Source organism: Heteronotia binoei, chromosome 8, assembly GCF_032191835.1.
Source record: "Heteronotia binoei isolate CCM8104 ecotype False Entrance Well chromosome 8, APGP_CSIRO_Hbin_v1, whole genome shotgun sequence".
In the NCBI taxonomy this organism is placed as follows: domain Eukaryota; kingdom Metazoa; phylum Chordata; class Lepidosauria; order Squamata; family Gekkonidae; genus Heteronotia; species Heteronotia binoei.
Window position 1 is genome coordinate 27505542 of NC_083230.1, and position 16707 is coordinate 27522248.

The window sequence follows — 16707 nt, forward strand, 5'->3', positions numbered from 1 at the left end:
CAATGGCATCTGATAAAAGACAGCATAACGTTTTTGTGAGTAATGGCTGACTTCAGCAAATGCAACATGCCGCTGAAGAAGTGAGCTCTGACTCACCAAAGCTTATATTAGAATGAATATTCAAGTCAAGTAGCACCTTAAAGACCAACAGAATTTCTGGTAGTATAAGCTACATGGAGGTAGGCGATGACAAACTACCTCTGAACTCCTCTTGCCTTGAAAACCCTACACGTTCTCCATATGTTGGCTGCACCAGCACCACAAGCTTTTGTAAGTCAAAACTCACTTCAACGGATATGGTGATCTGGAACTATATTATAGCTGGAACTATATTATAGCTATTATAGAAACCTATTACCACCTGGAACTATATTATAGCTGCTGTTAGTCTTTAAGGTTACACTGGATTTCTGTTCTGTCTTCCTGCAACAGACTCAATATGGGTACCCTTTTTGGAATTAGTCTCACTTTGGTATACTTCATATCATTGCACTAAAGTGGTAATAGGTTTCCTATCAAATAAAGATAAAACTGAGTTTGATAACAAGAGAGTGAACAGTTGCCTGTCTACTCCATGCCAAACCAGAGTGTGGAATGGAAATGGGGAGCACACCTTTTGTGCCCTGCGCTTATCTGCTCGTTGGTTCTGGTGGTAGATGCGACTGAAGTTGGACACAATAACAGGAACTGGAAGGGCAATGACTAAGACCCCACTCAAGGAACAAATCGAGCCAAATATCTTGCCAGCTATGGTCTTCGGCACCATGTCACCATACCTGGGATTTAAACAAAAAACAACAAAAATCTGTTTAAAAATTAGGTTTCCCACGTTAGAGCTTTACTCAAAACAGTCACAATACTCTTTCCTTTCTGTTTGCAAGTACTTTCGCATACTTCATATTACTTGCTTGTGTCAGCTTTCAGAGCCTCAGGTTAGCTGCTGATCAGTTCAAAGTGCCTGTCACGTTTGCATTCCAAATATGTAGCCTTCTTTGTATCTTACAGGAAGAATTTAGCTGCCACACTGAACAGGGTGGGAATGAATGGCGGGGCTGGGGGAATGCAAATCGTTTTAGAGGGTGAACATTCTATGCAAATAAGGACTTCTTGCCTGATTATTAAATACCTAAAGAAATCAGGCATTTATCCTAGACTGAAGTACCTACTCATTTTGGTTTAGGAAAAAACAACCCACTAAGAGAAGGATGTGATGATAGAGGTCTCTAAAATTATGCACGGTTTTGAGAAAGCTGATGGAGAGGAAATTTCCCATTCAATATAATAGCAATCATCCTGACCCTGCAAGAATTTATGTATGAGAAGCCTTTCATGCAAGCAAGATAACAGAGATGTATCTGGATCCACAACTACATCCATCATCTAGGCACTACTGAATGGGTCTTAGGAGGTAAACAGATATGTGCTTCCCTATATAGCAGCATCAGTTGTTATGCACGACAAGACTCTTACACAACTATAGCCAGGTGGAGGTAGGGATGCCAGCCTCCAGGAGACCTGGGGATCCCTCATAATGACAGCTTATTTCAAGACTACAGCGATCAGTTCCCCTGAAGAAAAGGGATGCTTTGAAGACATCCAATGGCAATGTACTCCACTGAGGTCCCTGTCACCCCGGACTCCATCTCCAAATCTCCAGGAGTTTCCCATCCTGGATCTGGCAACTCTACCTCCCCATCCCCTGCTGGTGACCGGAGGGACCTGGCAACCTTAGATGGAGGGAAAAATCTCTTATCAATTAGTCACTTTTGCATGTTGTCATAATGCATAAAATAGTATTTACATGGATGTTACTTACTATTCAAATAAACTTACTTGCCAGTAATTGAAATCAATGTCACTCATTTCTTTAGATAAGGATCACGGTGGCAAAAAGAGTCTCTGCAGTCACCTTGTTCTGCCACAGGGGAAATGACATTTTACTCAGCCCTTGTCTTAAGTCACTAGACCATAGGGTTGCCAAGTCCAACCCCAGAAATATCTGGGGACTTTGGGGGTGGAGCCAGGAGACACTGGGGTGGAGCTAGGGGGGAGGGGGGGAAACGGCGAGCCGCCTGGTCTCGGAGCGGGCGATGCTGCTGTGCAGCTGCCGCCTCTTCTCCGCTCGCCGTGGCTGCTCCTCCGAGATGGGCTCAGCCTGAGCCCATCTCGGAGGAGCAGCCACGGCGAGCGGAGAAGAGGCGGCAGTGGCGCGGCGGCATCGCCCGCTCCGCTCTGCTTCTGGGGTGGAATGGGGGGGGTGGAGGCAGGCCGGAGGCATGGCGAGCCGCGAGTCCGGGTCCTAGAAGGGCCCAGATTCATGGCTCGCCATGCTCCTGGCCTGCCTCGCCCTCGCCTTCTCTGGTTTTGCCTGCGCTGCTCTTGGCTGCTCCTCCGAGATGGGCTCAGCCTGGGCCCATCTCAGAGGAGCAGCTGCGATGGGCGGGGAGGGGGCGGCAGCGGCGCGGCGGCCTCGCCCGCTCCAGGATCGGGCAGCTCGCCATGCTCCCCGGCGCCGTTTCCCCCCCTGCCCCGCTTCCATTTTTGGGGGGGAGCGGGGGAAGAGGGTGGAAATCCTGGGGTCCCCCGCCAGGGCGGGAGGGTTGAGAAGCCTACTAGACCAGGTTCTTCAGCACGTACAGCTTTCCTACTTTGCTGCCAGCAACAGGTTTGGAGTCAGGGGTATTTTTGTCTGATAACCTCTAGCCCAGACACTGTGTCTCTTAACAGATTGTCCTTCAAATTAAGAATTGCTCTCCTACTCCAAAGCACAATGGAGGCAGAGAAAAACCTCGGAAATATCAATTGTTAAAGTTACTGAAACCCATGCAGATGTCTCTTTGTCTTCTCTTCGTATCTTGTTAAGCATGACCAAGTTAGGCTCTAATGAGTGGGTGTGGAGACTTGACCCCATAATATTAATTTCAGAAAAAGAAAAATATAACTTTGCTCATGTAAGCAGCAACTGGTTACAAAAAGAAAAGGCATAGGTCTGAGCAACCAGTACTGGAGTAAAGGAAAATAACTGCAGTGAGTGGATACGCACATCTTCTCCCCTAGGCCTAAAACTCACCCCCTATGGTGATGAATTAAAAGGCAGGCAGAATAACCTTAAGACTTCCAGCTTCCACACACTTTGTTCATGACAGTTTCTCTGCCATCTTGTAGGCTCTTCTCCTTGAGGCCAGACTCACCTCAACCCTCCAAAAGGATTCCAAATATTCTCAGTACAGTCTATGAGACCCTCTCCTATGCTATCTCCTGGAAAAGAAGACTCCTGCTACCTTCACTGAATAAATGTTGTCCCCTAGGCCTCAAGTACAAGATTATTCCTTTTCTTGTTAACTTAATTAGCATATGAATTGACACATCCTGCCAGGTTTTGCACACTGGAAGTTAGGAGAAATTGTTCTACAACCCTTGACCTTCCTGTAGAGATATACCAGGCTAGCCTCTGAGAGTTCACAGAGTGCAAATTCAAAATTCTCCAAGCAAAGTGATACAGATACCTTGGGGTGAAGTGACATTTCATCACAGAGAGTACATCAGATATCTTCCATAACTGATTTTAAAAAGTTAAAATAATGCACATCGAATACCGCAGAGAAGCTTTTAAATCTTTTGAGTCAGGGATGAATCCAATTTATCAATGAGAGAAGGTTGCCGCTGAAGAGTAAAATTAATGCTCTGCATTGATCAGATAGTCCACTAGAGGGCATAAAACACCATTAGAAAAAAGACTTACAAAAATGTGTCATATTTTACACCATAAGACACAAATGTACCCAAACACGTACAGATACCCTCCCTTCCACTTCAATTACATTCTCTCCACAAATGCTATACCCATATGGGGTTTCTTGTCTAAATTCTGCTGTGCTTGCTGAAAGAGAAAAGGATGGCACCATGAATTTTCTTTTTTTACAGCTTATAAAAGGGTGATGACAGAGATTGGGAAAGTAAAACCAACAGGAGGCCATTGAACCTGACAGCATTCCTTTTAAAAGGCAAGGTCATCTCTTACTAATGCATAAAAAGATGAAAAACTGTAGGCACCAGTAATCACAGTCCCTGATAAATAAATTAGAAGGCAAAAATTCAAATTTTGCTAGGAAAAACCAACTGGAACACAGCAAGTGAATATATTTAAAATTTGCATTATTTATTCCTGTCTGGAAAAAATGGACATGTTTAGCAATTCTGGGTATAAGCAAAAATTAAAAAAAGGAAGTCTTCAGTACCTCAAAGTGACTGCAGCAGAAGCTTTTGTAAACCACCTATAGGAGGTAGTTACCTTGGCAGGTATGTATAGGAACCCAATCAGAAAGTCTCTCTAATTGCCTAAGGATAGTATGCCACAATGTGCTGCCCATTGGCAGGGCCAGATCTAGGGGGGAGGGAGGGGGGTGCTTGGCCCGGGCACCGACGGGGTGTGTGTGTGCCAAATTGGGTATGGAGTCCATTGTATTCTATGGGACCATAAGATAGAATGGCCCATAAGGGGGCACCTTTTTTTAATTTTGCCCCCCCTCTCAAAAAACATGTAGATCCATTCCTGCCCATGGGTGTCATGGTACCTGCCAGACTTTTCAGAAAGTGGATAGTGACATGCTAAGGCAAGGCACGTTATTGAGTGCCCTCAGTCAAGTGAAAGGATTTCCTAAGGATGCAATAGGTAGGCTTGTCAGTCACCAAGTCCAGGCAGAGGATTTTCCCTGCTGCCAGCCAGCTGTGGGAGAAGCCCTGCTCCAACAGCCATGATGTGCCTTTAAATCTCCACATGGTTAGAAGAAGCTTTCAAACCGCGTTTGTGAATACGTGTTTGCCTTTAAACTTAGCAGGACGAAAGAAGAAGAAGAAGATATTGGATTTATATCCCGCCCTCCACTCCGAAGAGTCTCAGAGCGGCTCACAATCTCCTTTACCTTCCTCCCCCACAACAGACACCCTGTGAGGTGGGTGGGGCTGGAGAGAGCTCACTCAGCAGCTGCCCTTTCAAGGACAACCTCTGCCGGAGCTATGGCTGACCCAAGGCCATGCTAGCAGATGCAAGTGGAGGAGTGGGGAATCAAACCTGGTTCTCCCAGATAAGAGTCCGCACACTTAACCGCTACACCAAACTGGCTCTCCAAACTGAAAGTTGCATGGGGGCAGGGTGAGCAGGCACACCCATGTGGCTCTTCCCAGTGAGTGTGTGAGAAAGGAAGAGAGCAGAGTCCCCGTTTGTTTTGCATTTTTTCAGACGTTATTTGTATAGTAAGCTAGATAGAAAAGAGCTAACTAGAACCTGATTATGGGATGGAGAAAAAACTCCACCCACAGACTTCTCTGTTCCTTTCATTTTCCTGTGTTAGTCTGAGGCACTCTCCCAGAAGTATCCACTTGAATGTGGAGTGCCACAAAGGGCAATTCTCTCAACTATGCTATTTAATATCTGTATGCACCCCCTCAGCCAGCTGCTATGGAACTATGGGCTGGGTTGTCACCAATATGCTGATGACATCCAGAACTATCTGGCCACCCGGACTCTGCCTCAGGAAATCTGTGCCAGGCATTGGAGGCCATGGCTGGATGGTTGCAAAAGAATTGGCTGAAATTTAATCCAATGAAGACAGAAGTCCTGTGCTTGGCCCATGGCAGAGCTGGTCCAGAAATCAGGCTCCTGACCCTTGCGGGGACATCTCTTGTCCTGATCTCTTGATTGTGAGGGTTAGAAACTTGGGGTGATTCTGGATGCCTCTTTCTCTGGAGGTCCAGGTCACAGCAGTGGCCAGATCTGCTTTTGTATCATCTTTGGCAGGTCAGGCAGCTAGCTCTGTACCTCTCTGCTCAGGACCTTGCTACAATCACCCATGCAATGGTCACTTCCAGATTAGACTACTGTAATTGGCTCTGTGGGCTTACCCTTGAACCTGACCCAGAAACTCCAGTTGGGGCAGCGTTTGGCGGCTCGCTTGCAGACTGCAGTGCCTAGACAGGTGTGCATGCAGCTGCCGCTCTGCCAGCTACCAACTGAGTACCAGATAAGGTTTAAAGTTCTGGTACTGACCTTTAAAGCCTTAAGTGGCCTAGGACCAGCATATCTATGGAACTGCCTCTCCCCATATACCCCACTCCCCAGAGAGCCTTGCACTTCAGTGATCAACATTTGCTAGTTATCCCAGGTCCAAAAGAGGTCCACTTAGCCTCAACCAGAGCCAGGATCTTTTTCTGTCCTGGCCTGTTTGGTAGAACAAGTTCCCAGTAGAGATCAGAGCCCCACAGAGCCTGATGCAATTCCATAGGGCCTGTAAAGTGGAGCTGTTCCACCAAGCTTTTGGCTGAAGTGGCCTCCCTGCTTCAGATGACCCTAGGATTTGGCCCATAGGATTACTGACATCTGTATTCTAGCCCAGTTATGGGGGCACACATGATTTTTTTTTCTCTCTGTCACTATCCTGCTATTTTAATTAATTTTATCTGAAGTTTTAATTCATAATTGGTTGTATTTCTTGACTGAAAATTTTATATTGTTACCCGCCATGAGCCCATTCTTGGGGAGGGTGTGTCATAAATAGAGAATAATAAATAATAATAAATTGGTTGAAATACAGCAGATTGTTGCATCCAGCAACTCCTGTGAGTAAATTGCCTCAGTGAGATCACAAAAGTGTGGGCTTGCAAACTGTGTTTATTTTGACTGCTTTGTGACTGTTTGTTTGTGTGCCCCTTAATAAAGCCATGCTTGGAAATGCCACAAAAGCCTGGCAAGGGACTTCTGGAGGTATGACAAATTTCACTTTCATTTAGTGGAAGTGCAGCTGATGGGGAACCCTTTGAAGGCAAAAAAAAAAAAAAGTGGATGAGAAAATGAAGAGTGTATTCAGGGGAACTACACTACTTTTTTTTTAGGGAATAGGAAAGTCTCCTGGCTCTACCCCCAAAGTCTCCATGTACTTCCTGAGTTGGACCTGGCAATTCTAAATAGCAACATCTGCCACTGAAGCATCAGGAGGACTAGTAAGCATTCAGACTCATGGTTCTACTCCCTGCCCCCAGGGTTTCCTTCTTTTTATTCCCCTTTAGCATTTTTTTTTTTTTTTTGCAAAGCAAAGGAGGGAGGCATTGTGTTTGGCTCTGCCTTCTGTGGTGACCATTTTGGAGTGATACTCACCACTCCTCAGAATGCCGAATGTGGTCACTGTCTCAAAAAAATTGGAAACCCTTGCTGTAGATGCTCAGAGGCAGGCAATGCCTTCCCAAACAATCCTACTAGAGCACTGAGATCTTATGAAAGGGGGCTATACCATGCCATCACACACCCCAAGATCCTATACAGCTAAGCAGGCTCAGTATTTGGAAGAGAGACCACTTAGAAAGACTATGGAGAGGAAGGCAGTGCCAAATCACCTCTGCTTCTCACTTGCTTTGAAAGCCTTGCTGTTGTCACCATGTGGAAACAAGTGAAGCTACCTTATACTGAGTCAGACTATCGGTTCATAAATGTCAGTGTTGTCTACTCAGACTGGCGCCAGCTCTTCAGGGTCTCAGGCAGAGGTCTTTCACATCACCTACTGTTTGTTTTTAACTGGGGATGCCAATGATCAAACCTGGAACTCAGATTGATATGAGAAGGGGAGTTGGTTTGGACTTGATGTCACGTACGTACATAAATAGGACCTAACAGATCAAATCCAGTATACTGGCATGCTCAGAAGACTACTGGAAATCAGGACAGAAATTTGCACCTGGATGTTATAACCCCAGTTCTGTGAGGAGATATCAATTGTACCAACAGCAGCCTGTATTTAAACCTTCCGTTCCATCTTGAACTCTTTATGGTAGACTGTAATTAAAAATAAAATACAGGGAGCTGAGGAATGTTGCTGTGGACCTATGGGGACCAGACAAAGAAAGGATAACAGAGGCCGGGTTGCAGACATGGTGGTGCAGAGAGTGGGAGAAAATAAAGGAGAGTGTAGACTGCATTAAAATTGTTTCCAAAATGCTTCTTCGTGTGGTGATGTGGCTTTCCTGGGTGAGTAAAAATTTAAAAAGTGACTTGTTCAACCCCTGCCTATTTCATTAATTTAGTTCAGGAGTTCAATCATGATGTGCATGACTGATTGCTCCTTCCAGTTCCAGTGAACTTGCATTCCTGGTAATGTTTTTAATTACTAGTAAAATCCTTTAGGGAGTGGATTGACCTTGAAATGAGAATAAAACTGTATTCCGAAGCACATTTTTTTTTTGGAAGTTTGAAATCAATCGGACTTGTATCCTAAGGGTATATACACGCTTGTGGGAAATGAAAGAAAGGGCCATCATGCTAGCGCTTTCCATTTTCAATCTTTGACTGTAGTATTCTGTTCCTTCTAGTAGACACTGATAAATATTGACTGCTATTGAACACAGAGGGGATAAACTATAGGCACCCTTATTCACATAAACTATGTCTAACAGAAGACAGTATAACAGTATACACTGTACATAGAACCTTGAGTACTTTTGAGGGATGTGCACTAAGAGATTGGTCAATGAAATAAAAAAAAACCCATTCTCATTAGGCTTCCCAGTCCCCAGGTCCCAGAGGGGGATCCCCCGGTTTTACAGGCTTCCCCCCTCCCCCAGCCAGCTGGTCAGCGGGGGAAGCCCCACCCCCACAGCCATCATGCACCTCCATGAACAATTCCCATAGGGAATGATGAGGAATTGATCTGCGGGTATCGGGGGCTCTGGGGGGGGGCTGTTTTTTGAGGTAGAGGCACTAAATTTTCAGTATAGCATCTAGTGCCTCTCCTCAAAATACCTCCCAAGTTTCAAAAAGATTGGGCCAGGGGGTCCAATTCTATGAGCCCCCAAAGAAGGTGCCCCTATCCTTCATTATTTCCTATGGAAGGCCGGCATTTAAAAAGATGTGCAGTCCCTTTAAATGTGATGGCCAGAACTCCTTTTAAGTTCAATTATGCTTGTCACACCCTTGCTCTTGGCTCTGCCCCAATGTCTCCTGGCTCCACCCCCAAAGTCCCCAGATATTTCTTGAATTGGACTTGGCAACCCTAATTCTCATTGTTGCCAGTACAATAACACATTCAGCTGCTAGTAATCTCTAGAAATGGTTGCAAAATTAACTTCTAGCACCTGCATTACCTCCTCTCCCAAGAGGTGCTAACAGAAGCAAGAGGGAGGTAGATTGTTGGAAGAGAGAAAGAATGCAGTCAGAAATGAATATAAAAGTTAGACACTTTGTCCAGACAGAAAGGTTAGCAGGCATTCTGAAGCAGATCGCAGTGATAGTGTTCCCTCTAACCTGAGGTAGTGTGAGCTAGCTCACAGTTTTGTAGCTTCTGGCTCACCCTTTTTGTCTCAGCTCAGGAAGGATGGCCCCAGAGCAGACTAATTTATGCAGTAGCTCATAACTTTAACGCCAGTAGCTCACAAAGTGATATTTTTGCTCACAGGACTCCACAGCTTAGAGGGAGCATTGCTTGCACCAATCACTATGCTTTCCCATTGTCTTGAAAAGGGCCTTCTGGATCTATATAAGCTGAAATCCTCTTCTTGAGCCATACTCCTGCAGCAGTAAGGCCTGCTCCTATCCTAAGACTGTTTCTGTCAAAATCCTTTAGACTATTCCATTTCATGAGCTTTTGTGCCTTGATTTGTTTTTATTAGCCATTTTACCTTTTTATTGACTCTCTAATTTAAATCAATTAAACGTATTTGTGTTATTGAATTGGATTGTTTTATAGGCATATTTTGATTAGTAGGACTCGGGTTTTATTGCTTTATTGTCTCCTTGCTCTTTTCAACTGGATGGAGGGGGAAAAGCTACATATAATTTTCAAAATGATTGTGACTAACAACAAGCAAGACAGCAAAACGATCTTCTGCAGAGTTATTCCAGTCTATGCCCACTGTGTAACTCTGGGCACATTCCCTTTGACTCATTTTCCACAACTGGGCCTTTAGGTAAAAGTTGTTGAAATCACTTGCTACCATTAATAAAATGTCCATTGATCAATATCAACTGTAGGCTATGTCAGAACCTAGAAAGAGAAGGGTGTTTGTTAACATAATAGAAGTATGATCTATTCATTGTGTGCTAGTCTTTACAGCAAATCATTACCTATAAGTTGCCTGTGCCTGCAGCTTCTGTTTATTCCGGGTTAGGGTTGCCAAGTCCAATTCAAGAAATATCTGGGGACTTTGGGGGTGGAGCCAGGAGACATTAAAGGTGGAGCCAAGATCAAGGATGTGACAAGCATAATTGAATTCCAAAGGGAGTTCCGGCCATCACATTTAAAGGGACAGCACACCTTTTCAATTCCTTTCTTCCTTAGGAAATAATGAAGGATAGGGGCACCTTATTTTGGGGCTCATAAAAGGGGACCCCCTGGTCCAATCTTTTTGCACCTTGGGAGGTATTTTGGGGAGAGGCACTAGATGCTATACTGAAATTTTGGTGCCTCTACCCCCCAAAACAGCCCCCCCCCAGAGTCCCAGATACCTGTGGATCAATTGTCCATGATTTTCTATGGGAATAAATCTCCATAGGGAATAATAGAGTTCCCAGCAGACATTTTCCTCCCCTCCCCCCGCTTTCTGATGACCCTGAAGCGGGGGGAGGGTCTCCAAACCGGGGGATCCCCTGCCTCCTCCTGGGGATTGGCAACCCTATTCCGGGTACAGCAAATTTTAGAGGGGTACTGAGTTACAGAGCAAAAGTTATAACTCTGCTTAGGATTTTGCTGTTAATATGTCATACTAAAACCAACAAATCCTGTGACATTTTAAAGTCTACAAATTTTTATTGAGAATCCAGAAACCTAGTACCAAAAATGTGTAAACTGGTGTCATGGAACAGCTAGGTCCTGGAGACAGCTCTGACTTCTATGGTGAAGAACAGCTGGATTTCATGCCTATTAGCCACTAGGCATGCTGCAGTTCAGCAAATCAGATGGCCAAGCACAAATAGGAGGCTATGAGGTGAGTGTTTCATCCCCCTTACTGGAGCTGACAGTTCAGGGTCATCCAGCTTCCCTGTCCCCTCCAGGATCCCCAGGTCTACAAGAGCAATGTTGGTGCTGGTATAGAGGAGGTGTACAGTCCCAATGCACGTTAGCACGCCTCAGAACGCAGCACTTTCAGTCAGTTGCAGATAGGGTTGCTAGGCCCCTTGTCCAGATGGGTTTTCCTCCACTTTTGCACTACCAGTCAGCTGGTTGGCTGGGGGAAACCCCATCTGAAAATGCCCCCAAACACAGCGTAATGATGTCACCCAGAAGTGACATCATCATGTCACCAATGACGGGGATGACACTCCAGTTTTTGGGCAAAAGTCTATGGTAAAATTGGGCTCAAACCGCAGAGTTCTTCTCAAAAACTAGAGCATCATTCCCAATGTCAGCGACATAATGATGTCACTTCCAAGGGGCATAATCGTGCTATGTGTGCTTTGCATGTATGCCAGAAGATACCTGAATGGACCCTGGAGCCCCCCGCTGGCAGCCAGGTAGGTCTTGGCAAAGGAAGGAGAAACATCACCAGAGAGATGTGAAGTAGCTGCCGCGGTTGTGATATAGGGCTCAAAGTGTATAAAAGTATGGGGGAGGAGCCCTTCAGCATGGCTTTAACACATTCCCTTGGGCACTGACCTGCTACTGTATCAGCCTTACTTTTTAGAAAACTGACCTTGGCCTGCTTAGACAACTTTCGTATAGCAGACTCTGTTTATTAAACTCTGGCATCCTGCCTCTAATAACCAGCTCCTGAGTTAACTGGGTGTACGCTGACACCTGCCTGAAGCAGAACAACTGGATCTTGTTGATGTGCCTTGTTAGCATGAGTGCATAGGGCCTATGAAGAGATGTTCTGGGACCCTGATATACAGCCAAGAAATTGTACTTGAACAGATGCACTGGAACTGAAGGCTGAGTTTTGGTAATGCAACATGCTTCAAAATTTCATCTTAGGTGTGTTTGTGAAATTGCCTTTATACTTAGTCAGACCATCATTCTATCAAGGTCAATATTGCCCCCTCAGACTGGCAGCAGCTTTCACTTCACCAGCTATGTGATCTTTTTAACTGGTGATGCTGGGTGGGATAGAACCTAAGACATTCTACATTCCAATCCAGTACTCTACCACTGAGCCATGCCTGTCAAGCATGGTAAAAACTCAATGGTGATCTATGGCTTTATGGCTCTCCTTGAAACTGGTCTGTGAAACATCATGGAGAGTCAGTGTGGCTTGGTTCTGTTATTCTTTCCCTTCCCCCCTCTTGCTTTATTGCTTGGGATAATAGAATAGTGAGAAGCGAAACTAGTAGTGAGAGGAGAAGAAGTAACACCTTCCCATACATTCCTACATGGGAGCGTAGGCCATCTGGGAAAGCAAGGACGAGATACTGATAACGTAGTGGGAACGTAGACATTTATGATAGTTTATGCGCTAGCTGGCATTCCTTACCCCCTCCCGTGAGAATCCTTTGAAGCATGTCTTAAAAGAAGTGTATCAATGTATTTTTTGGTACCACTCTCAAGGTCCTGAACCAAGAGAGCATCTCGATTTAGCAATAAATGTAGTTTTGTATCCACTTGACTCATTCTTTTGAAAATCGAATGCTTGACAATGCCCCCTCCCCAGTTGTTTGAATCAAACCTATACAGGGCTATTTCACTTTAACCCATTTTATATTTTAATGTAGTGTTTTCTTTAAATATTATCATGTCCATCTTGATTTCCGAGAACAAGCAGGAAAAAGCACACAAAATTATTCAGTAGAACAATTAACAGGGAAAATGAGGGGAATTCTCAAGTGCTGGCATGCCTTATTGTACATTGAAAAAATTCAGTTGGATGCTTTCATTTTGGAGAGTGTCTCGAGATAAGACCATTGGTGAAGGGCAGAAGCAGTCTGTGTTGACACAGTGGAACAAGAAATGCCAAATATGAAATAATATTATAGAGTTGTTGTCAAATTATATGTGACAACTGCAAAATAGGCTGCCTTGTCTGAGGAGGGTGCGGCAAATTCTTATAAAGCTATTCCCTATAGCTTCCCAGCTGCTTGGTGACTAAACACTGGCAAGTGGACCCTAATTACGCATTTATTTCAGCACTGCACACTACAGCAGATAATTCAAAATGCCACTGGTAATAACTTTAAGTAGCATTTGGAAGCAGTCATGGCCATTTCAAAATGCATGCATGCATTCCAACTGTCTTGCTTTCAAGTCTCCACTGTTTGCGGTTTCTATTTCAACATGAGCCAGAGTCATCTCAATCCAACCATTCCCCTGTGAATTTACTATGTGGCACAAGCAGGGTCTCCCCCACTGTCATCAGTGTGAGGAAAATACTTCATGTGCAATTTACGCATAGGAGATAATTAGGCAGCAGAGCTTCAGGTTCTTAAACTCATACAGAGCTTTATGGGGACAAAGCATTCAATCACTGCAGGATAAGTGGCTTTCCTCTTCAAACAAAAAAAAGATTAGAGTGGCTGCCAATAAAATCCTGTTTCTCTAATCTAACTAATTAGAAGTGCAATCCTAACCAGCCCATTGGCTTATTGGAGTGCAACTGTTTAAGAGTGTACATGAAAGGGCAGCATTAAAAGTGTTTTTGTGGGAACTATTTATGACACACAGGTGATAGTACAAGTAAATCTTTTTTTTTTTTATAACGTTTCCTTATGCCTTATGGCAAACTGTTATGGTCAAAAGGGAATGTTTTGTCAAATAGTATTAAATGTTTGTATATTCAACATGGATGATTTTTGTAAAACCCCTTAAGCACTGTTACCGTTACTTAAGCACTATTACTCTATCAACTATATATATATATATATATATGACTTTAACATTAATCATATGGTCCTTTGTGAAATTCATGCTTTGACTCCATGACACTGACAAAGTTTGCACAGATGTGAACAGTGTAATATGTTAGTCCCCAAATTTACAGAACAATAGGTCCTTCTCAGATTAAAAACAATGGTCAAATGCATTTTTTACTGAGCATGGAAGAAGTCTTCAGTGACTCCCATCAACAGATGCTATGCTGCTCATGTCGATACCTGCACATATTATCTGGCCATGGTAACATCAGCAACTGCTCACAACCATCAGCACTTTGAAAATGGGGCCAGTGCCCTGTTAGGTCATAATGGACAGACTCCCAACAGTGGTACAAAAGACAACCATCATCTGTAGTGCATCTCTCCTGAGGCTTTGCTGCTAGATAGCAATTATGTGAGGACCAACATGCCACTATTTTACATTGAACAAAGAAAAATAAGTAAGTGAAAAGCTGATGTAAATGTTCAGGGCAGACTCTTCATCATTCTCCCATTTTACCAGTCTTTGTAATGGGGTCTTTCCCCAAGTGGCCTGTTTATAGAAACCATTTATTGTATGAGCCCAACGCTATTTTTCAGCAAGGTTGTAGCATTCTTGTTTCCTTCCTCTGTGGTGAAAAGATTACGTTCTCTGACTCTTCAGGACTCACAGAAGCAAGGACAAGATTTGAGAGAATGTGCTTCTCCCCCCCCCCTCCCTTACAGCATCTTGCAAAGTGATGCATTACTTTAATAGTCATTGCGTCTGTTCAGAACAACAATGTCACAAGATGCATTAATATATTTTGGTTTTGGTGAAGGACACTTATCTGTGACATTGTACAATTTATAACCACAGTCCTTGTACCCAGGTTAGATTTCAAACACATATATGAATTAATGATGATAGTTCAGGTCCTGACAAAGAAGTTGCAGCTGCTACATCGACAACTTGAGAGAGAGTTACTGCTGAACCTGTGTTAAAATGTTTCCTGTATCCCATTGTCCAGAATACAGAAGTTCAGTGGAACTTCACTTTTTCTGGCTGGAGTAAACAGTGCCTTTGCCATCACCAGATCCTGCTACATGAAATTCTGTTCATCTGGCTGCTAAAAGCACAATATGGTCAAACTCTGAAGATGTAAGACTTAAGATGTCTACTTAAGGCAGACTCTTCTGCCATTCAGGTATGACTTTCCTGACTGCTGACTTGCTGGAAGAGCCATCCTCGCTGCTGATCAGTTTTGGGTCCTTGTCCGTGTGATGCTGGTTGTTTTGTGTTTCTCCCTCCCCCTTCTTCACTGCCAAATCTCTGCTTCTCTCCTGGACAGATAACATATTACCAGCCAACATACTTGTGCTAATGCAAATCTTTTCCAACTATTTTTCTTAGTTCTAAACTGTGTGCTGAATGTATGCTTTTTCCCTTGTATGTTTGAGTTTTCTTCAATAAATATAATTTACTTTATCCAAACTTTCATCATTGACTTAAGGGCTCCTGCAAAATACCAATTCTGGTACACATAGGTTATTGACCCTGCACTAATTTTTGCCATCTTGCCTAATTGACTAAAATTCCCCAAATTAACTTGAAAAGGCATTTCGGCTAACAGATGGAGAATGGTGGGCATTACCCTGTTCATCCGAACACATGTGAGTTGGAACATCTGTCTTCAGAACAGCAGACGTAAGAGAATGTTTTCCCAGACCACCTGGTTAGGCTTTCTGTATGAGTGTGAATGCCTCTCTTTGTGTGGCTCTAGTGAGCATTCTATCATGTGGGTTGGCCGCTCCCATTTCCTTTCTTTCAGCTTGACCTTCTAGCCACACTTACCAGGCCAGATACTGCCTGTATAGGGGCTGAGCCCTCTGGTAGAATGCAAGGGGAAGGGCAAGTGAAGCCCTGGCCATTCCAGGCTGACTATCTTTGGGTGGGCATGAGAGATTTAAAGCCCCCTTAGAACGTGTAGGGTTCCCTTCCTTTCCTCTCCAAAAAACCCTCGAATTTCATAACATACTAGCACTTTAGGATGGAGTAAAGCTTGGCAATTTGGTATGATGCCAGCCTCTTTCCTGACTGGGAGTGAAAACTCAATAATCTGGGGCACCCAGCATCCTTTCTTTTGTTTAGTTTTTGAGACAAGCCAAGCTCTCTCCTAGAACCTTTCCTCAAGGTGAATATGCTGGAGGCAGCAGCTTGTAGGACTTGAGTGGACAAGCTGTTGGCCGTGCTCTGATTTCACTCAGTCCCAAAGGGTCACTCCCATAGGAGGTGAGTTCAGGCATGCAGTATCACAGAATAGGCTTAGCAATTATCCTGGGACTGTGGAGCAGGCCAATCCCCTCTCAAAAATTAGTTGCACAGGTTATGGAATGCACCGGCTTGTCAGAACCCGCTATTTCCTTTAACCAAGGAAAATACTTTCCTGTGGGCATCTGCCCTTAACCAAGGGAAAGAAGAAAACTAAGGTTACAGGTGCATTGGCTTGCCGGAACCTGTTATTTCTCCTGAGGAAGCCACTCTTAACAAAAGGGAAATACTTTCCTGTGGGCAGCTGCCCTTAACAAGAGGGAAAGAGGAAAGCTTGTACGCTTTCTGTGAACACCCACTCTTAACAAGAGGGAAGAATGATTAGCAAAGAACCAACTTTGGAAAAAACCCACACTAGACCCGGCCGAATTGGTGCACTATTGGCCGGTCTCAAATTTACCCTTTCTGGGTAAAATAATCAAGAGGGCAGTAGCGCTACAGTTGCAGAGCTTCCTGGAGGATGCTTCCGTCCTAGACCCACACCAGTCCAGCTTTCGCCCGGGCCATGGGATGGAGACAGTGCTGGTGGCCTTAGTAGATGATCTCCAGCGACATCTGGATTGAGGCGGGTCAGCAG

The 16707-nt window shown here is 44.3% G+C and overlaps 1 protein-coding gene across 1 annotated transcript in view; it reads right to left on the reverse strand.

Annotated features, from left to right (window-relative positions):
• The window catches only part of KCND2 (potassium voltage-gated channel subfamily D member 2), a 465895-nt gene that overhangs the window by 35541 nt on the left and 413647 nt on the right, over positions 1-16707 (reverse strand). The window contains exon 3 of the mRNA XM_060244843.1: positions 614-776. Coding sequence (XP_060100826.1) covers positions 614-776 — 163 coding nt within the window. The remainder of the gene's footprint in view (positions 1-613; positions 777-16707) is intronic.